Source organism: Rutilus rutilus (assembly GCF_951802725.1).
Source record: "Rutilus rutilus genome assembly, chromosome: 21".
In the NCBI taxonomy this organism is placed as follows: domain Eukaryota; kingdom Metazoa; phylum Chordata; class Actinopteri; order Cypriniformes; family Leuciscidae; genus Rutilus; species Rutilus rutilus.
In genome coordinates, this window is record NC_140226.1 from 27,336,073 (window position 1) to 27,360,617 (window position 24,545).

Here is a 24,545-nt window from a genome sequence, read left to right on the forward strand (position 1 = left end):
AAACCATTCAAATCACCACAAACTTTACTGCCTTTACAAATTTATGTAGTGACAGTGTGAACGTCAGGCATTCATATTATATATTAACCAATAATCTACTTCATATAGTTATTCATTTGTCAAAAGAATAGTGTACATTGAAGTCTTAAAGGTGCATTCAATTCTAAGGGTCAAAGAGAGGGTAGACGACAGCAAAATATAACCAAACTAGGGCTGGGCGATATGGCCAAAATTTCATATCCCGATATAGCTCATTTGATATCCCGATAACGATATACATAACGATATAGCAATTTTTCTGTTAATTCAGTTCATGAATAGTCTACCGTAAATCCTCTAATATTGGCCTGTATTCCATTACCGGCCGGGTCTCTAACATTGGCCGGTCTCGCTGTTGGCGGAGGTAAATAATTATTAGAACCAACGTTTTTCTGGGAAGGCCACAACATTATGCTTGTGATAGTAACATGCAAATACCACAGGGGGGCAATGTTTGCTAACGAATCCAAGCCATAGCTACGGTAGCCTGGTCATGTCAATCACTTCGCTCTTGACTCGCACGTGACGTGAGACTTCAGTCGGCTAACGTTGTTTACCATGGCAGCCGTGGAGCCAAAGAGGATTTTTGGCGAAAATCTATTTTTTAACCCCCTGGGTTCGACAATCGCGCCGGCGCGATAGGTTTTTTTTCTTATAAGTGCAAAAGAGATTCAAAATATTCTGTTGACTTTGATCTTAATTACGGAGAGCGCACGCTATTCAAACGCAAATAATCTGAGGCGATCCACGCAAACCTGTGAACACCCACAATCAGTTGGATATGTTCACTTTCAGGTTCACCTCGTTTTCATTTCGAGGAGCAACGGATCCGGTTGAGGAATAGGTCAGTTCTATATTTGCTTTGTTCTAATCGCAATAGTGTCTGTACACGCCAAAAGACTGTTTAAATATGAATCGCGTTTCTCTCTCTGTGTGTGTGTGTGTGTGTGTGTGTGTGTGTGTGTGTGTGTGAATGAATGAATGAATGAATGAATGCACAGATGCGCGCTGTTGTGGAGCTACTAACGGGTTGGGTTGGCTGGTCATCTAGTTGAGAATTAACTTACCCTGGTCTGAACCGCGTCTACTACCGTCTTCCTCCATGTTTGTTTATGTATTGCAGCGTGCATGGGCATGCCGTGAGGTTAATTCTGCCGTAAAACGCCTTATCGTGGCGTAAACGATAGAGCCTTATATAAAACGATAGACATTTTCTATCGTCCAGACGATATATTTCGTCATATCGCCCAGCCCTAAACCAAACCATAATATTTTGCATTCTAAATGACCGGACGGAAAAAAATTTAATAAAAAAGTATACCCTGACTCCATCAAATGCAAAAGTCAATAAAGGACACGGAGAGCATATCAGCACTCTCTGTAGAGCTAGACTGAGAAGCGAGTCTATGATTTCATATCCAGTGGCAGGTGGTCAATACTCACTTAACTTCAAATTAAAAACTCATTCGGAGCAAATGGAAAATGATATTTCTGTTCTGGCAGCAAGACTGGCCATGACCCAGCGGACGATAAATTCTACGCAAGGCCACTTGTCCTTGAAAGCCCAACCCGGTAAATGAACGTGTGCTGGAGAGGGTGCACCGTCAGCAGAGAGACTCGAGATTATTGTCCCGCCTACAGCTTTAGTGTCCCAACAAGGCCATGCAATTACACCCAAACTGAGATAGAGAGAGAAGGAAAAACTTCTTATGGAAGGCCCAAAAAGTTTGACACAAAATCTTGTTGTTGATGGTTTGAGAAGTAAGGGAGATCAAGGGCTGTTGTCACATTTTTTTTTTTACATTTTCAACTTTCTTTAGAGTGTAATATTGCTCTTTGAGCATGCAAAAGGCCTGCAAAGTTACACAACACAAAGTCACTCCAAAGGGAGTTATTCTCCATTTCAGTGAGCAGCACTGACTCTGAACTCCTTCAAACGCCTCGATTGCAGTCTTGTGCTTTCTTCTAGGAATGTACACATCACAATATTCCTCATTTAAATAATTCCCACAATACATGAAAAAAAAAAAAAACATGTCCGAATCTAACCAGGTCACGGAAAGGGCGTTACATTTCCGAAACAAGCTCGAAGCGGCTGACCAATCACAACACACTCTGGTGCAGCTGGCCAATCAGAGCACACTAAGCTTTTCGGAAGGAGGGGCTTCATAGACGCTGGAACTAAACAGAGCGTTACTGACAGACTGGGAAGAGAGTGCTGAAAAAATGTAAATAAAATATGTGAACTTTCAAGCATGAAAACCTCTTCTAGTAGACCCCAAAAACAAAACTTTGTAAAAGGGCATAATATGTCCCCTTTAAAACTATTTGCCACCCTTTGATATAAAAATATATGTCAATAGTAAAAGTACAATAAAAAAATACTGAATTTAAAATGAGAAATCATGGCGTTACAATCTCCTGTTACGGTTGTGGGCAATTGTAACACTATCATATCATTAACCAGCTTACTTGCAAAGAAAAAATATGATATTAAAGGGTTAGTTCACCCAAAAATGAAAATTCTGTCAGTAATTACTCACCCTCATGTTGTTCCATAGTCCAAGTGACTACAGTGGCTCAATCTTAAGTTTATAAAGCGACGAGAATACTTTTTGTGCGCAAAAAAAACAAAAATAATGACTTTATTCCACTATTCATTTCCTTCTCTCTGGGCCTCGAGTCTTTTCACGGAGTATAACTGCGCAGTGCATCTGTGTTGTACGTCACACGTAGGCTCACTATTGGCCGACGCTGGTCATGTGTGTGATGTGTGTGACGTACAACACAGATGCGCTGCGCAGTTATACTACGTGAAAAGACTCGAGGCTTTGTGTTCCGAAGATGAACGAAGGTCTTACGGGGTTGGAACAACATGAGGCTGAGTAATTACTGACAGAATTTTCATTTTTGGGTGAACTAACCCTTTAATTGATATTAATAATAAAGAATCATTGTCAGTCTTATACAATAGTAATTATTTAGCTGGATTTTATAACGTGCATTATTTATAATATGTATTTTTAAATGAAAAGTCTCAGTCTACAATGTAATTTTTTTTTTTAATCCTAAAATCCTTAAATGCATGAATTTTCTAATGAGTCCAAAATAGGTCAGAACAGTATTTAATGAAATACCATTCATTACATATTTGTAATATCTGTTCATTCTTTTTTTCTTTTTTGTGGAAAGAAAAACTTATTTTTCTCATGCAGAGAGAAAACGTTTCTGAGCATGTTATAGTTGCCCTTGGTCTTCAAAATATATTAAATTATATATATATATATATTAAATGAATGCTGTTATTTTGAACTTTCTGGAGGAAAAAATGTGTTTCCACAAAAATATAAAGCAACAAAACTGTTTTCAACATTGATGATAATAAGAAATGTTTTTTGAGCAGTAAATCAGCATATTAGAATGATTTATAAAGGATCATGTGACACTGAAAATGTGAGTAATGAAAATGTAGCTTTGCATAAATTGTATTTTATAATATATTATGGAAACCAACAATTAATTTAAAATTGTAATATTCTACAAAATGTAAAATTTTACAACATTACTGATCAAATGTCCTTGGTGAGCATAAGAGACTTCTTTCAAAAACTATTAAAAAAAAATCTTACTGACCCCCAAACTTTTTATTTTTTTTATAGTTCTTTAGTAATTAATAAGCAACACTTACTTACTGTGGAACAAAATCTGGGTAACATTTTAGTTTAGGGTCCAATTCTCACTATAAACTAGTTGTTATTAGCACGCATATTACTAGGATTTGGCTATGTCTTAAAACTTATAAAGCACATATTAATGCCTTATTCTGCACAACCATATTCTACATCCCTTAATCCTACCCAATACCTAAACATAACAACTACCTTACAAACTATTAATAAGCAGTAATTGGGAGTTTACTGAGGCAAGTCTTAGTTAACAGTTAATAGGAAGAACTGGACCCTAATCTAAAGTGTGACCATAAGTAACTAGAATCGTGAAATTTTAATCTTGGTATAAAATTCTATACTAACTATACTATTATTCACTAACCACCCACAATCCAACTTAACCTGTTGATCAATGGACTGACCGTCTGTCTGATAGTCTGCCGTATCCTCCACATAACAAACCAATTAAAACGGACCTGAAAGATCGGGAATTGCATTCATTACAGATTTTGTTGATGCATTTGCAGCATTACCTGATTTACATAATTCCTTTAGTAAATGAGGTGCTAAAACAACGCAGATAGCACCTGCAAATAAACTACCTCAGGATAACCTTGGGCTGTAACCCAGACTGAGATGCACCAAGGGTTCACAGGCAGCAGCCAATTTCTCGATTGAATGCTTTTAGTCTTCTGTGTAATTTCACTGGCATTGGTATCGACTACTAAAAAATCATCACGACACTAACAAACGTAATCAACTGTGGCGGGTTGAACGCAACATAATTACATAAGAATGCTAAGGAGCACTCCTTGTGTCCCTAACATCTCCATTTTGGCAGACTCCAGTAAACAAGACTCGAGACGAGAATTAAGTGAATTATAATTCTGCATAAATTTTTGGCGCCCCAGGCATTGCCAGCACTTGACATCCTACTCGCATAGTGAGTGCACGTTACTCGTGCTGTAACGTAAGATTGAGATATTGGGTGAAAGGTTCAAGCTGAGAGACTGACAGTCTGTGTCTTTGATTTCATAAGCGGTGGCACGTTATTGATGGAAGCGCAGATGAAACTAACATGTACAGTCTCCCTCGACCACAAGGCCTCATTTAAATGCGTAACATCTCCGATTGCCCGAGGTCGATAGAGTCAGCTCCTTTTAAACTGAATATGATTATTACGGTGAGGGACTTCATGTAGGGTGAAGTGTTTACCAGTGCACTAGTCCTGCCTTGACGCTGGGCTATATTTAGAGCAGAATAAACAATAAGCCAACCTCTCTCTGTGCAAAACATGTCACATCTGGTCCATTAAAGTTATTTGCCGCCACGACACTCGTTGCGCCGAGACTCGATAAGTATTTTAGTATTCACCTGATATTCAGTACTGTCGGTGGCCTAACACAATGACAACAAATGCAACGGCTTACCTTATAATATGTGCTCAAACGAAGGCGGACGGCACGAGAAATCCTGTGAGAAACAGGCTGCTTTGGCAGCGGCTGTAAATAAATGGGGAATGGTGGATCATAAAGACTGAGATTGAATTTTCAGCTGATGTAAATGTTTGCGCCGGAGCTCACCAGTGTAATAAAATACAAAATGCTGCGCAATAAACCATGGGTTTCTGAAAAGTATGTTTTTCAAACAAATTTTTCAAACTAGGGTGCGATACTTTGGGATTTATATATCATAACTTATCATTCCTGTAGCTCAAAAAGTAGAGCATGGCACTAGAAATGCCAAGGTCATGGGTTCAATTGCCAGGGAATGCATGAATAAAATATAATAAAAACTGATAAAGTATATATCCTGAATGCAATACAAGTCGCTTTAGATAAAACCGTTTGCCTAAATGTAAACTATAAAAGCACCTTAGTTTTTTTTAAACATCTTTAAGATAGCTGACGATTGTCAACTATCATATCTTCTCGTATCGTTGCAAACCCGTGTGACTTTCTTTAATCAACAAAATGCTCAATATTTTGAAGAAATTTGGTAACCAATCAGTTTTGGTTGCCTTTGACTTCCATTGCATGGACATTTTATGTTCTACAGAAGAAAGTCTCTCATGCAGTTGTGGAACGACATGAGGGCACTGGAGTAAATGATGCCAAAAATGTCATTTTTGTGTGAACAATGGCTGAGAAAATGTAAATGTTAAAACTTTGAAACTTCCGAAACTTAAATTTCACACTATTCCTCAAGAAGGTTTCATATGGCTCGAGATGATGGGTCAAATTGACTACTTTTTTACCACTTTTTTTGGAACTTTACAGCATCTTTCCTGATTCACTTTCATCCTATGGAATTGAGCAGCATGAAAACTCTACCTAAACTCTCTTTTTGCGTTCTATTGAAAAATTTAAGTCCTACAGTTCTGGAAAGACATGAGCGTGAATATTTAATAACAGAAAACTTCACAATGCCGGAAAGACAAGCGTTAACTGACTACCGTACAAGCAAAGGCATTTGTCTTGGGACCCTGGCCATGTGTCAACAGCACAAAACAGAAAAAGCCATTCTGACCAACTCTCTATTTACAAGATAAGGCTCTCGCTCCATGAGAGTTTATCTTCCGGATCACCTTTGGGCTGCAGCCCAGCTCAGGAAGCGCAGAGGCTTCGGAGACAGCAGGCCAATTTCTCGATTCAATGCTTTTAGTCATCTGGCTTTGAAAGGCAAACATTCAACCTAATTCTGCAGCGATGCAATAAACATTGAAACAGTCCACCCAGAGAAAGATGCTACAATCTTCTACTCATCCGCACACAGCATAATATCAAAACAAGCTATTTTACATAACAGGCTTAAGTGGGGGAGCTTGAAAAACACACACACACACACTCAGCATGCAGACTGAAGCCTGTATGGAACGCTTACCTTTTTGAAGGCGTGGGCGTCCCGGGGGAAATGAGAACGGTATCGTTCATGTCGTTGGCCACTGGCCTCAGCTGACTGCAAAATTATAGAGTTTGAGTCAAGCATAGCCACAAACTTATGCCGCTCTAAGCTCTCCAGACGCGCAAGGGGACATCAAACCGCTCTAAGAAGTCGTGTTATTTTTGAATGCACGTTAAACTTCCTCGTCATAATCGCCTTCAAGATGCACACGTTTTAATTTAATGCTATTTGCCCAACTTAATTAAGTTAACAAGAGGACAAAAGGGTTTAGAGGAATTCTAATTAAAGCTGAAGGAATCCGAGAAGGTTGGGAGAAACAGGAGGGGGTGACATTGCAGAAGGTAATTTGTGCGAGTAAACAGTGCCACGGGATCCATCTGGACTCGATACCCGCCAGTCCTGATGTACACACATGATAGATCAGATCACTTCCTTTCATTTCATAAGATTTCAAGAAGTTTCAAAATATTGACATTAAAAACCATTTTGACGACACACTCTCGTCGCAATTCGAAACTATTTTATGTTTTGGCGAATTTGTGGTTAATTTGCGTAGATTTGAACACTTTTGTAATAGGGGTGGACCTTCATGCTTACATTTCCATCACATTGTACGAATACATACGAAATCACCACTTCATAAAATGGTTACGTTTTCTCATGAGATTCGGTAGGCTTTTGTACGTACAAAAACAGACCTACTGAAACGTTCCTTCCTTATATCAGTCACTAGTCTCTTATGTTTATTTTTTTGACTGATTAATAGTTAGGATTTTCCCTAAATATGCCCACAAGGTCATTTGTGACTATAGGGATTTAAGAAAAAAAGGTGTTAAAATACACACAACCAATTCCTGATTAAGCACAACAAAAACAAAACATCTATATTCACTAAAGAAATTTCCAGAACTTTTCCATGACTTTTTTAGGATTTTCCATGACTGTGGGAACCCTGCTCATATTGAAGACGCTTGTTTACTGCAATCCAAAATACAATCTCTTCAAATGAAACGAAATATCCAAAGGCTTCTTAGTTCAGTCGTTCAGAGGGTCGGTGCATTTGTATTACTGAGACGTCCTAATGTTAATGTTCCCTGAGGCTGCTAGCGTCATGTCACACGACTCGTGGAACACCGTATTTCAACTGGAACATCCTTCTGAGACCTCGAATGAAATAGTTACCAGCATCGAGCAAAAGTGATCCAACACATGGCAAGAAAATCATGCTAGACATTTACTATAACTGCAAAAGTCTCCTTTTTTATTATTAAAGCTCTTCTGTTCAATGCAATTACTCACTCACCCTCCCGCAAGGCAAAGAGTGTCCGTCTATGAAGTGGCGAGACGCAGGCGGTGACCGCTCTGTCCAGCTGCCTGTCCTGTTCTGTGCTCAACTGAAGGAGCATCTCAATGCACAACACTGCTGCTGTCTCCAAGGAAACCTGACAGTCACGTGACACGGTGACGATCCAGACACACTCTTACTCGCTCCTCTTCTCTCTCTCTCTCCCCCCGGCTCCACCGTTTAGACGCACACACTTTCTGCCACTCAGAAATAGATGCCATATTCTTCCCTAAGAACATTTAAATTTCTCCAATCTTTATTTCCAGCCACCCACATTAGTCATAACACAAAGCAATCCCTCTTTTCCAGCAGAGAGCTTCATTTACAACACAATTCCTATACAGAGCGTTGCCTACACAGCAACAATAGTCTCATACTTAAAGTGCAAAACTACATATTTTCAAAATTGACGGGTTGGCAGTTTTTCTGAGTAATATAATGAGGCTGGTTTAGACACATATGTTTCATACATTTGATAATATTTTCAAGCCTTTTCCAGACAATCACAAAGTGAAAACTGATGCGATACTCCAATGCCATTTAGTTGTGTGTCAATAACTGTTATTATCTACGCCGTGGAAAGACATGTTAACAAATTGGACAGACGCTAAATGGCACAACTGTTTAAAGGTCATTTCCGGCATATGACAGAATTTTGACGCTGATGTGTGAATGGAAGCAATATGGATAAAAGACGGAAAAGTCATTGTGTGTGTGAATGGCACATGTGGTACATTCACTGGACAAATTAATCTAGCATATTTACTGATATAATGGGTTTTGTGTGTAAACATGGCTGGTAGAAATTTTGTTTTGGAAGAAATTTGTTCTAAAACCAGTGGTTTGAAGGAATTCATTTTGATAGTTGTCATTACTGAGGTAAAAATATATATATAAAAAAATTATAATAATTTAAAATATTAATTGAATTATACATCTACTGAACTATAAATAATTTATACATCTAAAATTAATAGCGAGTAGAAAAAACATCAAGGGGAACACTGAAGAGAATTTACAATAATATTTGTATAATATTTTAATATACTAAAAAGTAACATTTTGGTTTGACTTGATATGAAATTTCAATTTAAAAAAAATGAAATTATTTAATTTAATTGAAAACTAATTGTATACTGTATAGGTGTGACATATGACAGTTTAAATATAATTATTTATGTTAAACCTAAATGGATTTTTTTTCTATAATATTACTTTTTTTCCTCACACAGTGTACATAATTATATAAAACTTTATATTTTAGGGAGGGAAGAGTTGCAAGGGGATCTTTCACCATGATTTCAACTGAGGGGGACCACAGCAAAAACCTGCACCGGCCCCAGATACCCTAGAATTATTAAAAGGTAACAAACAGATGCCACCCCATCACTTCAGTCACTGTCTCTGGACTCTTCAGCTCTCATTTGAACCACATAAGCCACATTTGAGCTAATCTCCAACCACTCAAATTCATCAAGCAGATCAAACCAGGATGAAATCGTCTTCTAAACTATGATTAGCAAACTTCGCTGGATTCAAAGCCAGAGACTGACAAGTCTTAGATGTCAGACGTGCTACGAATGTAGATTTATTCACTCATCTGATGTCCTGCCCACAGCAGAGGGGGAGGCAAAAATCACACTCACGTCTTTTTTATGAGGTCAAATGAATTACATCAAGGGCCGTTCACAGCCACTCTTCTCCTCTGGTTAATTACAATGAAGTGAGTACTTTCACAGAGCCTGAGCTGGAGAAATATGGAGCATCTAATATCCCGTCTCTGCTGAAAGTTATCAATGCATGACCTGCCAGTTCCAGCCTGTTTATGCCTCTGGTTCTGGGACCATGGCGCACATCTGCAGTGAAACATCAGTGTTTTATGACCTTGGCTGTTTATTACAGTCACTGTCTATTTCAGCTGCATTAATTCATACTGATTAAGCAAATAAAAGAAAGAGGAATGGTGTATGCACATTGACCTTGCTGACTTTCTTCATTCTTGGCCTTGTTTTGCTTGTGCATCAGTGCAAACTTGCAATATTGTGCTCTAGTATGTAATTAGTTGTGAATGATCATTTTTGGTAGTTCAAAAGTGAACAATTGTATTGGGGTCAATGGCATCTTAATCATCATTAAAAAAAAAGAAAAGTTTTTATATATATATTTTTTTTTTTCAAATATCAATTCTTAAACATCAATACATTTTTGGGGAGGCCCAACACATGACATTGACTTGGCAGACTGAAGTTTTACCACATAAATCCTTTGATTCCTGAATTGTTGTTATGTTATGATTAACTGATGATTTTGAATTATTGCTTCATTACCTGGTCAATAAATTGTAAACGTTTGATTTTATTCTGAACGACTCTGAGACTTGTTTTTCCCAAATAAGATTAACGGATTCGTATATTACCACAAGGTTGCGTCAGAGATTAGCGACGGCTAATAACTGATATCAGGAAGTGTGCAGGCTACTTGGATGAGAGGATGTGTTTGTCCGTCTAGGATCAGCAAGATGCTGGTTGATCAACTTAGCTTGGACGCTTCCGATGACTTCTGTTCTAATTTAATGTTACTTTAGATAAGTGTGTGTGAAAAATCACGGGCTTGGCTAATCCAAAACTATTAAAGAGAAGTAAAGTTGATCTACTGGCGTCTTTAATGGTGGCCAAAACCTACTAAAGTAAAACGATTAAATTAAGTTCCTGAAGGGCATCCAAGGGGGCTATTGAATATATCTTTGATTGTTGCGCGTGGGAATTACGCCAATTACCTCAGCTTCTGATCTTCGGGGCTGACCACTTGTGCCGGAGACCTGGGTAAGGAACTCGAAGCGATATAGTTTCCTGATCTAAGCGGGTAAAATATAAACAGAGTTTAAGAGAATAATCAAACGTTCGTTCATGTTTTAATGATGCCCAGATATCATTAAAACCTTTTCATTTATGGAGTCAGATGAAATAACGAGAAAATACATATGAGAATTGTGTTCCATTTAATCTTGTTGTGTTGCGTAAAAGGAAAGACAGTAACGCGCAGAGAAACCTTCCCCATATTATTGGAAAACCCTATTGGACCAATAGACAGGCTTACAGTGGTGTAATCAAGACGTTTTATGTATGGATTGCATTTTTTAATTGATTAATAGATCTGAGTGCCATCGACCCATTTAACATTACATACAACCCACGGTTCAAGAAAGCGATATGCTTTGCGCCATTTTGTTTCATTTATATTCACTGCAGATTAGTCCCAGACATCTGTCCCTGCCTAAGGTTCAGCACGTCCTAAAGAACTCTGAAAGGCTTGCCTTCATATGCCATCAGCTGTCAGAAAAACAACATTCCAGTAGGTCATCAGAGAAATTTATCTCACTTAAAAAACAACAACAACAAGGCTGTCACAGAGTTCCTGAGTCTGTTTGATCAAGCAGTCACAATTCTCTCTGTTCTGACCAATCAGAAGCAGGCAGCCTGCAGCTTGTGACAGTGGGATGTGGAGGATCATGTTGATGGATGTCATATTGAGGTCAAAGCCAACATGAACACTATGTTGACCAATTGTGAGGGGCAGTAACGAGGCAGTAACACTGATCTACCAACTGCCCACAGTACAAGAGATGGTCATAACGGGGCGGAGCTTTCATGAAAATAGAGGATCATGATAATAGTGTAATAATTAGGTTAAAGAAATTTGAATAAATTCCAAAATAAAATATCAGCCATAAGGAGTTACATCTTAGAGTAACTTACAACGGCCACCAAAGAAACCTAAAATGACAAATGGGACACCCTGTGGACTTGTGGACATAACAGACACATCCACATGCCATTGCATGCATAGGCCATTGTAAGTCCACAAGACTGCAAGTGCACATGAAGTGTGTCATTTGGGACAGGGTCATAGAGTGGCGTAGGGGTGACGTATTTTTATAGGCCAACCTGGAAGTTTGCATCGCGCTGATTCCCTCGACAAAAACCCAATAGGATTTTCAATTGGCTTTTGGATTATTGCAGAAAATAAGGTCTGTGACTAACAAAAGCTTACGATTCTTCACAAATGAACACATCTTTTATGAATTTTGAAGAGTAATTACAATAGGCAGAAGTCAAAAGCTAAATGTAGGCTTTAATCAAACTACACCAGTCACATGACTTCAACGTCACCATCACTAAGTTTCTGACAACTAAAATACTTACTCGTTTCCAGGTTTTAGCCAACAAAAATACGTCATCCCTGCACTATTACGTAGGTTTGTTGTACATATCGCAGCAGTTCGGAAATGAAATGTCCTGTGAGTGGTGCTATAATGCGCTATTGCGTGTGAAAATAATATGCCACCACTAAACCCAACCTATAATGTTAACAAAAGCAAACGAGAGATAAACACATTTACTGAAACAAGTATGCCATTTTAGCTTGCTTACAATTCTTTGACCGACTCGAGTTTCATGGGACTCTGAGTGCTCCACATTGCAAGTGCAATGCTGTACTAGGTGAGCTATCGAGCAAGTTTACCAGAAATCTACCCCAGTAATATGTGTGAAAAGGAATAAAATGTGTTGCCATTTTACTGCCTCTAGTGTTCATTTCAGTGAATTATATGTATAGATACGTTTTTGGAGCAAAAATGTATAGGTAGAGGCATGTGTTTCCAATGAGTCTAGGTTAGTGATACAGTATGTGCATTGCCAAGTATAACTAATAATATAACATGACAACACCGATAAGAGTAATCACAACAGAACCATTTCCTTCAATACCCAATATAAGAATGCATTCATCTCTGAGCTGAGGGAGATGGTCAATGGAACAGACCATAATATCTGTTCGAGTCCATAAAAGTGGGATTGTAACATTCCACAGTCATAGTAAACAGCAAACGCCGGAGGCTTGAGACTGACTTAGCACTAAAGGGATGGAGTGGCCCGCGGGCACCTCAAACTACATTTAGATAAGTTAGGAGGACAATATGTGACAGAAGGAGAGGCCACACAGAGTGCATGTTTAATGCATACAGGAAATCATAACCTCTTTCTTACTTTTGTAATATGTTAATGGTCACATTAGCATTAATGGTAACATTAGCATTAATGTTCATTAGCATTACTAGGACATTGGGTGTTTATTAGTACTTATAAATGACCACGCATGACCATATTCTACATCCCTTAACATCTAATAAGCAGTAATTAGGAGTTTATTGAGGCTAAAGTTGTAGTTAATAGTTAGTTAATAGTGAGAATTGGACCCTAATCTAAAGCGTGACCATGTTAATTGTCTCATTTTAAAGAATTTATCTGTGTACATTAAAGGGGAAAAATTTATGTCTCTAGTCTTTTATCAAAACTTGCTTCGGCTCTGAAATTTTGCTTGTCACTTACATAATTTTCTAATCTAATTCCTGATTCATTCCAAAATATGTCACATTACAGAAGTTAAATGGGTTGTGAATACTATTTCATGTCTTTAAATTGTGTAAAAAATGTGCTCTGCATTGTAATCAAGCTCTGATATTCATCTATTCTAATTCAACTCGTTCACATCTCTAATTGTCGCACGGCCAATTGAAGAAAGCATTACGAAAGTCTCTTGCTCTCTTTATCCATAAATAGGAAGGGTTATTTGAAAATAAATTGCTACAAGTCATTCACACGAGGACTATTTGAAGCCGATGCTATTTGAGTGGTACAAAGGGATATTTCAAGAGCAGTTTTAATTGCTTAGCAATCTGAATGTGAACTATAAATAGACGACGCTGGCAGCAGAACTCGAGCTGGCAAATGTGCCCTTTGGTCACAGTGAGTTCAAAGGCAATCTCATCGTTAAGCCTGAATCTCTTCTAGTTGTAAATGAGATGGTAAAATTTAAACATGATAAGATGTATTATTTTGTCATTGATTTACATACAAAATGTGTTTAGAATATAATTTAGAACAGATCTAAGGAAACATATATAGACTGGAAATCCAGACCCAAATCCGAAAGATTAAGGGTCTGGCATTGAGTAATGAAAATCGCCCAACTTGAGGGGCGGCAGCAAGCATGCATTTGAAAATCTCACTGCACGCAATTGGATAACACTACGACCAATCACAACAAGCCCCATACGCTTAGCTACCAGCGGAGCTAACTGGTAGATCAGACTCTTGCCGTATCCGGTCGGCGAAACCGTCCTATGCAAAGGAACGATTCGAGCGCCGTCTTCTGTTCCTCTTTTAGATAAAAAGCCAAGTTTCAAACAACTGGTGTTCATCCATAGCCATCTTGCAATGTTTACTAATGACTTCGACGTCGCAGCGCTGTCGTCATCTGTTTAGCTCGCCTCTGGCCCGCCTATATCAGATAACCCGATGTGATTGGTGCAGCTCGGCTACAAGGGCATAGTTAATGAGCATCATTACTCAATGCCAGAGTGACTCGCTGTGACAGAGTGACTCAAATTGTGCTCTCGCGAGAACTCTGGATTTCCAGGGTAGGAAACACATACACTTCCTGTGTATAAAAAAGAGGCCAAGCCAAAAACGGCAAAATATTAGGGGTCTTTTAATGCTCAACCATTTTAATCACAAATTAGCAAGAATTGTACAAATACTGTATATAAAGTCACTTAGCATCCAATAGCCTTTCCTTTTGTTTTCTTTAAATGTTTTAAGCCGTGTGGGTAAACTTGCAAACAGCTTTTTACAGGAAGAAGAGTCAGTGTTGTTCCACTCAATGTTAAACAGTTCATGAGTAGTTGAAGAATGTCTCTTAGTTAGTTTAATGTGAGACCAAATTTTCGCTGTAAAGTTCAAATCTGGACTCTGACCAATGTTCTCACGCAAGTTCTTGGTAGTCTTTGCAATTTGAGTAGGAGCATTGTGTTGTTGTAAAAAGAAAAAAAAATCTGATCATTCCCCTCTTTAGTTTTCTTTAGAAAACTTTTCAATTGTGGGAAGCAAGCCATTCTGCAATATTCGCCTGTACTTTAAAGCATTAAATGACTTTTCACAGTGAAGTAGCTCACCAATACCGGCAGCTAAAAAGGCTCCTTGCACAATGACAGCTCTTCCTCCCTGCTTCACTGTGCTAGAGATGCATTTATAATTATATTTCCCAGCAGATTTTCGAAGACGCCGCTCTGGAGCATAGCCATGCAACTCGTGTTTCATTATGATTCATTATTATGACTCCACACAGAACTTCCCATATTCTGCCAAATACTTAGAAATACTTAGTTTTTCTGAGACAGCAATGACTTTTTAAGTAATGCATTTGCTTAAATGTATCTAATTTCCTGAGCAATAATTTGTGTTAAGACAATTAAAAGCTTAGTGTTTAGCCTTTTTTTTTTTTTTTTTGACCAGGAGTGTACAAAAATACATATTTGATCTTAAAGATACCTTAAAGAGATCTTTTATTCTGTATAAAAACCAACAGAATGCACATGCTTTTAAAAGTTAGATGCTAAATAAAAAGCCCTAGACATCCATATGCATGTATACATTGTGGAAGAAATTTAATATGTATGCATTTTCTTATATTCATAGTAATTAGATTAAGGTAGTAAAATGCACAGGGATTGCTTCTCTGCTACATTGATGGATCAAAGAACTGTTAATAACCCTTATGAATGTATGTATGTGTATGACCTTGTATACGTGACTTGACAAAAAGTAATGTGTGACTGAATTTATGACCGAGACAGAGGGGCTCCACTCAAGGGTAGCAGGATAAGATGGCTAAGAAGTATCTTAATTTGTCCTAACGAAGTGTTAGTTATGGCTAATAAGTATCTTCATTTGTCCTAGAGAAATAACCTTGGGGGGGGAGTAGGGACTATAAAGAAGGAAGGATGTCCGTCTCTTATGGTCACACTCTGCACTACACTTTGTATGACTGCATGATTGCTGACCTTTCCTTGCAAGGGGAATAAATAATCTTTAAAAGACAATTGTTACATGTTTGTCTCTTATTCAGTAATAGAAAATTGTTTGCCATAACAATTTGGCGTTGTCGGCAGGATTCCTTGGAACCGAGAGCGGACGGTGACTGATCATCCTGGACTGCAGTTCCAGCCCTACCTCGAAAACTAGAGAGAGAGGGGTCGACCGCAAGGGCCCAAGAGGGACACCACTGGAATCATCAAAAGAACTGAAGTGGCGTAAGCTGAGACTGGTAAGAGACAAAGTCTAAATTGTTAGATTTCAAAGTGCAGATTAAACACGTGCAGCCTTTGAACTGGGTGACTTAAAGATATTCAGAAAATATATAGGCTAAATACAGTATAGCTTTATTGTACAAAACCAAAGTCAACACACAAAATTGAAACCTAGAAATTATGCAAATAATGGGTACAATAAAAGCAGACAATTTGAAGTCAAATGAAAAATTATTGTTGAAGCCAGTAAATGTTCTGCTATATAGGCTTTAAAGGGATACTCCACTTTTTTTGGAAATAGGCTCATTTTACAACTCCCCCAGAGTTAAACAGTTGAGTTTTACCGTTTTCGAATCCATTCAGCCGATCTCCGGGTCTGGGGGTCCCACTTTTAGCATAGCTTAGCATAATGAATTGAACCGGACAAGACCATTAGCATCTCTCTCAAAAAAATGAACAAAGAGTTTCGATATTTTTCCTATTTAAAACTTGACTCTTCTGTAGTTACATCGTGTACTAAGACCGACGGAAAATGACAAGTTGCGATTTTCTAGGCTGATATGGCTAGGAACTATACTCTCATTCCTGCGTAATAATCAAGAAACTTTGCTACCGTATCATGGGTGAAGCAGGCGTAATGATAAGACGCAGCGCATGCCGCCTGATAATAGGCTACTGAGCTGGGGACTATTATCAGGTGCTGGTTCATATCATTACGCCTGCTGCACTCATGGTACTGTAGCAAAGTTTCTTGATTATTACGCAGGAATGAGAGTATAGTTCCTAGCCATATCAGCCTAGAAAATCGCAACTTTTCATTTTCCGTCGGTCTTAGTACACGATGTAACTACAGAAGAGTCAAGTTTTAAATAGGAAAAATATCGAAACTCTTTGTCCGGTTCAATTCATTATGCTAAGCTATGCTAAAAGTGGGACCCCCCGACCCGGAGATCGGCTGAATGGATTCGAAAACGGTAAAACTCAACTGTTTAACTCTGGGGGAGTTGTAAAATGAGCCTATTTCCAAAAAAAGTGGAGTATCCCTTTAAGCTTGACTGTACTGGCAGGCCTTTAAAGGGGATGAAATAGAGTTTTTCTGTACTAAACATTCAAAAAATCATTCCCTTCAGACTATTGTCACTAAAAACATTAAAGCTAAATATATATATATTTTTTAAAAGAACATCTAAACTAGTTGACTAGTAAGCAACTAGAACTCAGATCACATCGTGAAATGGCGTGATTCTACATCCACACCAGTAGGTGTCAGTATTAGGTATGTCAATATGTCTGATGATTCATAAGCCGGAATTAATTAGTACACTTTAAATGTTTATAGTTGACTCTACAGACAACATGATGTGCTATTCGCGATCTATTTTAAGGTTACAAAAAATGAGTAAAACAGGAAAAAATGACACACTGTACTTTATTTAATCCAACAGAAATTAATTGGATTATGAAAGTGGGCATTACAGTACAGTATACACCAGAATGGTGACTGGTGGATGGAGGAGAAAGGTTGCTAAGTAAAAAGAGAATTTATGATTCGTCATTTAAATGTACAACATGTGACCACCCTCTAGTGGTTAAAAAATAAAACTGCATGCATGTTGAGGAAGACTTTTTTTTTAGCGCAATTTTCCACCGGACAAAATTGCGATTGTTAACTCATGATTTCTGTTCTGTCTGTGCGCACCAATCTTGCACTTCTATCTACTCCTCAACCAGACCACCTAGAGACTTCGGGTTTTCGGCATTATGTTAAGGAAGGTCTAATCTCGGGAACGCACAAAAAAAAATCCAGGAAAAGATTTTGGATTTCCTGGAAATTCCAGAAAAAAAATCAGTTTTTTGCAAATTTCTCGGCAACCATAATAGCTATCGAGTTGAAACAAATTGCAATCGATAGCTTCTAAAATGTACAATAATATTAGAAAAAAAGAATTGATCAAAAATCTTTCCTTTATGCTTCAAAAATTAATTAAAACTTTATATGAAGGGAAATAAGAAAAATATTGCCTTTTCACCTATAAAACTATTGTTCCACAGAAATACGTAAGGAAGGTATTCAGAAGAGTCATGAGCACAATTAATTCCACTGAATCACGGCAAGAAATCAATGAAGGTATCGATCAAGATTTGGAGAAGGAGCAAGAATATATGAGAAAACGACAAGAGGTTGTTGCAAAATAAATGGAAGAACGTTCAGCAAAGCGACAAAAGATGGCGACATCCACACCAACGGCTTCCTCATCAGGCGTATCTGATTTCTACGATGACTCGTGGCTTTCAGAGGATGTTTTGGCAAATATCTCGAAAGCAGAAGAAGAGTTTACAAAGTCACAAGCCAATAGTCAAGCAGAAAAGAAGGAAGAATCAGAAGAGGACAAAGCAGAAAAGGAAGCTGATACAGAGAAAATCGAGGATATTGAGTGAACACAAGATGTAAAAAATAATGAGCTAATAAAAAAAATGATGTTCAACTAGTCAAGTGATTGTGCCTTTTTTATTATCCATTGCTGATTTGATTTCAGAAAGTTCATTTGAATTTCAAGAGAAAGTTATATTCTCGAGCAACTTATTTTCTCTTTCATTTACTATCTCTTAGTGTTGTGATCCCATGACGTGAGAAAATTGCGCTAAAACACTCACTGAGTTTTTATTACTTGTTTGGTTGTGCTTCGGCTCTGCGTGACTGTTTGAATGTGGTAATCCTGCTAATAAAGAGGCTTAGAGATAAAACCAGTTTCGATAGAAAAGATCTCAATCTGACTAGCTGGCGTTACTGTAGCTTTACCTATTAACAGACACGATATTTACTTGAAAATAAATTCCAGCACAGAGCTACAATAACCCATAATGAAATGACCCTTCACAATAGATAATGCTTTACAATGACCTCTGTCAGAGAGCTACATATGGCAATTTTTTCTGTTCAATACAATACCTTACTCGCCTGTTGAGTAAGAAAAACACCATCTCCACGTCGCTTTTACAACATTTCGAATCTCTCAGGTCTTGCCATCCCTGAAAAGCTAAGTCAATGTTGATTCATGTTTTATTACGAGCTCTGTCGCAGTCTTGTTTTGCCAGCAGACTCTCCTCTGTTCGACACCTTTTTTTAAACGGGTGATTCTCCGGAGGTTTCTCGCTCGTTGACAACTAACCTATGCAAAGTAGCCGGAGCAACTTTTCTCCATTTATGGATATGACGAACACGCTGACGCAATTTCCTGCGAAAACCATCCTGACAGGTCAAAAATAAAAACACTTATAATAGTCTTACCATAGTTAAACACGTTTTGGAAGAAGGATTGATGACGTATTAACTAATTATTTAAATTTTGTTCATTTAAAAAAAATTTTACAGTGTAAAAAAGTACAGTACCTTAAAAAAGTAAAGTCATTTTAGAGGTGGAGAAAAGAATTAGATATAAAGGATTACAAACTTTTAAAAAATGTGAAATAATGTGCAAAAATCTATTGTTCAATAAGACCAGGAATGTTGGAACGTGCATTAAGAAAGTAATCAATTTTGCTATTGATTTAGGTGACACAAAAAGAGATAAAAAATAAAATAAAATAAAAAGTTGTAAGCTGTCTTGTTGGCAGTCATCCAGCATTCCTTTGCTGCAGACAGAAAGGGTCAAAGTGTCTGAGAGAAACATTTGGTTTAAAAAGCTTATATATCTCTATAAAGATGCAGAGCGGGATCCTCGAGGGGATATGCCTCAGGTACATATTAAATTTAAAACTCCATCAGTTTTAGTGCAGCTATTCTCTGCCAACTCAGAAATGCCACTGGAGCATGACTGTGCACTTCAGCTATTATTTTCGTCCCCACAGGAGACCGTCTGCCCGGCTGCCATCTAAGGACTGGTAAATCTTGTTTTTACATCATATTTCTGCACTTTATAAACAGCACTATGCACTTTGTTTTGACTGCTGTGATGTTGGTGACACGTCTAACCTCAAGGTCAGATTTTAATGCTGACCACCAGTTTATTTTATTAAATGATGATTTTTAGCAATGTATAAAATCACATAAAATAATGAATTATACGTAAACTACTATTCCGATTGTATTTATTAAAAATGAATAAATTGTTTCAGAAAGTTCAAAACAACAGCATTTAATAGAAACAGAAATCTTTCGTAAAATTATAAATGTCTTTACTGTCCCTTTTGATCAATTTAATGTTTTTTATTTATTTATTTAATTTTTTGGTTAAAGTTTGATTATTTGGGATATTTTCATTAAAACGATATGCCATTACAAAACTGACAAAAATGTATGAATATGATGATTGCAATGATTTTCATAAAAAGACAAGGATTATGACTAAAATAAATTATCTTACATTCATATTGAAACATTTTGGTTTACTGCTGTTCATTTTCCTCACTCACAGTTCAAACACTGTGTGCATGATGATATAAAATCATGTGATTTTTATCAGAGCTGATAATACTGGCATTTTACATGGTTCATAATCAAACAACGCTGGTGCTTCATCAGAAACATAAATGAACACCGTAAATCTGCTACACTTTCCCTCCAGTGGAGGGCACATATGTTCTGTAGTTTTATGGTCTTCATCAATCCCAAAGTTCGTGTCATTTAATGAAAGTACTTCTAGACCAGAGCCTGTTCCTGAGAGCGAAGGTCTGGCAAGATTGATTCAGCTCCCCGATATTTATAATTCAGTAAACGAGAAAACTGTACCCATATACTGTATTTTTACACACAATATCTTTCTTCTTGGCATTTCCTAATTACATTTCTTTCCCATGACAGATCTGCAGATCAATATTCTCTCTCGCTATAGAAATAAGAAACAAATACTGTGAAATTTCAGGCAAGAGGACGGACGTGATTACAATTATTATGACCTGACTGCAATATACACATTTGAAAAAGTGCATGCGAAATCTGAACCGAACCGAACCGAAAGACCTGTCTGGATCAACCTGGCATTCGTATACCGTAGCCGATGCGAGTTGTTTGGTCAAAGTCACGCAGAAATGCAGTGAATGAATGATATGAGATGTGCATGTAGTATAGAGCTGAGGAAGCAGAGGGGAATGTGATTGGATAAGCACTCCAGAGGACTTACGTAGTGTGTGCGAGGTCCTGAGGTCTTTCCGCTGCCTCTGGGAACACGGGATGAGGAGGCTCTCCCATCGGCATGCAGCCCAGAGATTTACTGATGGCATGGCTGAGCTTCTTTGCTGGAGACTTCTGTAAAACGAGCGGGAACAAAAAAAAAATACTAAAGACAACCAAAATATGCTTGCATAGAATACATTAAAATAATAATTTCTGACTCGGTCTGTGATAAGAAGCCACATCAGTTCACAGACGGACTGACTGAGACATCACTCTCGACTGATGCTAGAACTTGATTTTGGAGTAAAATATCCCGTTATTCTCATAAATTGTAATTTGCTGCTGTGCTAAGCTAAAATGGTTAGCATTTTAGTCTCCTCTAAATGAAATCACAGCATGAAAATCTTAAAAATATTCCATACATCTCATTCATTTAAAGGGATAGTTCACCCAAAAATGAACATTATTCTGCCATTATTTACTCACCCTCATGTTGTTCCAAACCTGTGTGAATTTCTTTCTTCTGTTGAACATACAAGATTATAACCAAAGTCAGTAACCAAACAGTTTTGGGGCTCATTGACTTCCATAGTATATATTTTTTTTCTACTATGAAGTCAATGGGGACCAGAAACTGTTTAGTTATGCATATTCTTCAAAATATTTTCTTTTGTGTTCAACAGAGGAAAGAAATCCATACAGATTTGGAACAACATGATGGTGAGTAAATGATGAACTTGGGTGAACTATCCCTTTAATTAATTCTGACGATATAGCAACAAGCTGCCAAATGTTTTCTTTCAAATGAGTCTACAGTGTTTGAAGTCCAAAGGCTTCATGAACTATGCATTTTAATTTGGGTATGCCATTTCTTGGATTTGGGATCCAAATGGGGATGCAGGTTAACAGGTTAAGGTATTAGTTGTGTTGTTAAAGCTTATTTAAATACTGTTGAACTTGACAGTATTTTCTCTCTCCTGTGTTTTTTTTAGGCAGTGTCAAAGCCGACCAGAGAAAGCCAGAGAAAGCCCCAATTGTTGTATGCAATGGTGTGATTCATTGGCTAAAAAAAGAAATCAAAATCAAAATAAACAAAGTAAAGATGAATTTGACGGATGGTTTCTATAGATATCGCGATATATATCGTTACCGTGAAATCTTTTGGCCACGATAAGCGTAGTGTGAAAAATCTGATATCATGACAGTCCTGTTACATACAGTACTGTATGTTTCTGAAAAAAAAAATCTAATGGAATCCAATTTTATGTAGTTTGGTGGCATAAAAGGGGAATTAATACATATTTGATCTGTACATAAAAAGTCGCAGACTTACTTCCCATGTGAAGCTGGAACATTTGATTTAATTTAATGTAGAAATATAATTTTTATTTATTTCATTTAAAGTTAATGAAAAATTCTCTTTGATTCAGCAAAATCCTTGTTCTGTGGTTAGAAAAAAAATCTTTATCGGAGTGGAAAGAACGAGGGAGGGGAAAACTCTTATAATTGGATTTGGGAGGCAGTGCAAATCGTTTCCCAAGCTGTAATTTCCAGCAGTGTGACTGAGCTTTGGAACAACGCTTGAGTATTAAAAATGTAATCTATATGACTCATTGGCTTAAAAACATGAACCCCCTTGAAATCCTGAATTAGAGAAGAATGACGTTTAACAGAAAACAAAATACTTGCTGCTCATCCATCCCTGATTCAAGGCCAAACAATTTTGCAATAAACAAATTAACTAACGTTTGGGGTCAGTAAGGTTTTTCAAAAATAAATTCATACTTTTAACTGATTCAGCTAGGACATTTATAATGTTAGAAAAAAAAAAAATGCTGTTCTTTTGAACTTTCTATTAATCAAAGGATCCTGAAAATAAATGCATCACTGTATCCACAAAATTATTAAGCAGCACAACTTTCTACATTGATAATAATAAGAAATGTTGCTTGGGCAGTAAATCAACATATTAGAATGACTTCTGAAGGATCATGTGACACTGAAGACTGGAGTAATGATGCTGAAGATTCAGCTTTGATCACAGGAATACATTACATTTTAAAATATATTCAAATAGAAAAGTTATTTTAAATTGTACTTTTTTTTACTGTATGCTTGATCAGATTTATTTCAAAAACATAAAAAAATCGTACTAACCCCAAACTCATGAACGGTAGTATAAATCATGTTCATTCATTGCCTTTTGTGCAGTTATAAGCTATTCAAAAAAACCTGTGCTTTAGAGAACATCAATGAGTGTAAAGCTTGGTATCTTACAGGAACAGAAAAATTGTCATCATTTATTCACCCCGATATTATTCCAAACCTGTATTATTTTCTTGCTTCAATAAAGTCAAACCTTCCATCTTTCCTTTAGAAATGGAAAACACAAATTTGACCTTTTCTGTGTATTCTTAAAGACTAAGGGCCTGATTTATTAAACAGGGCAAATTACCATGAAAGCCTATTCCAAAAAAAACACTGATGGGAGTGGAAAGTTCTGCGTGTGATCTACTGACGACGCGCACATTAAAGAACACAGACACCGCCGGATCATTCCCATAATGACCAACGCAATCTACCATGAGGAGTGCAAATTAGCATCTGTTTTAAGACATGCTTTTTTTGGCCGTTAAATAATGGCGCAAATACCAGTAAATTGACGGGCGCAAACCTAAGTAAATCGCGTTGCGTGATTCATTAAAATACTCTCCTCCTATAAATTTTGTCTTGAACACTCCACCGCTTTTTGAAATGGGGCTTATTCATCGTCTTTCCTACATTTAGATAGGTGGGCAAACGCATTTTTGCATGCATTGTTTTAGTTTGGCAGCACCGCCGCTAGCTTAGCTTAGCACAATGAATGGAATCCTTTGTTGCCAGCTAGCATGTCGTGAGTAAAAGAGATTAAAAAAAAACAACACACACCTAATTGCTTCTTGTGACCTGCGTATTCACAACGAGTACAAATAGCAATTCAGATTAAGACTAGGCGATTTCCTAGGCAGATATTGACTTGGGACTATATTGGGGGGAAGCACAGGCGAAGCACTGCTACTTGGGCGCAGAGATATCACACAACACCTGAAATCCCCCAACTTCCGTCAACATACCAGCGTGAATAGTAGCTGGCTATTTTTCCTACAGTAGACATAGTGAATGGCGATGAACATGGCGGATTTTGTGAGAGACGAGGAGGGGTGACTTCTCAGACAGTCAAGAGCCAGAACCATACCTCTATGAACCAGAGTTTTCAGAAGAGGAGCTGCATGCTTTGGAAATAGAACGACAGGAGGAGGAGGTTGCGATCGCTCAACAGCCTGAGGACGT

The 24,545-nt window shown here is 37.5% G+C and overlaps 1 protein-coding gene across 8 annotated transcripts in view; it reads right to left on the minus strand.

The window, feature by feature from the left end:
- dtnbb (dystrobrevin, beta b) overlaps nucleotides 1–24,545 on the minus strand; it is a 48,827-nt gene that overhangs the window by 11,803 nt on the left and 12,479 nt on the right. For 5 of the 8 annotated variants that reach the window (XM_084393156.1, XM_084393155.1, XM_084393154.1 and 2 more), the window contains exons 10-11: nucleotides 21,223–21,347; nucleotides 6,591–6,665 (exon numbers count right to left, since the gene is read on the minus strand). In XM_084393156.1, the coding sequence (XP_084249282.1) occupies nucleotides 6,591–6,665; nucleotides 21,223–21,347 (200 nt within the window). The remainder of the gene's footprint in view (nucleotides 1–6,590; nucleotides 6,666–21,222; nucleotides 21,348–24,545) is intronic. The other 3 variants (XM_084393161.1, XM_084393160.1, XM_084393159.1) reach the window with 1 other exon arrangement.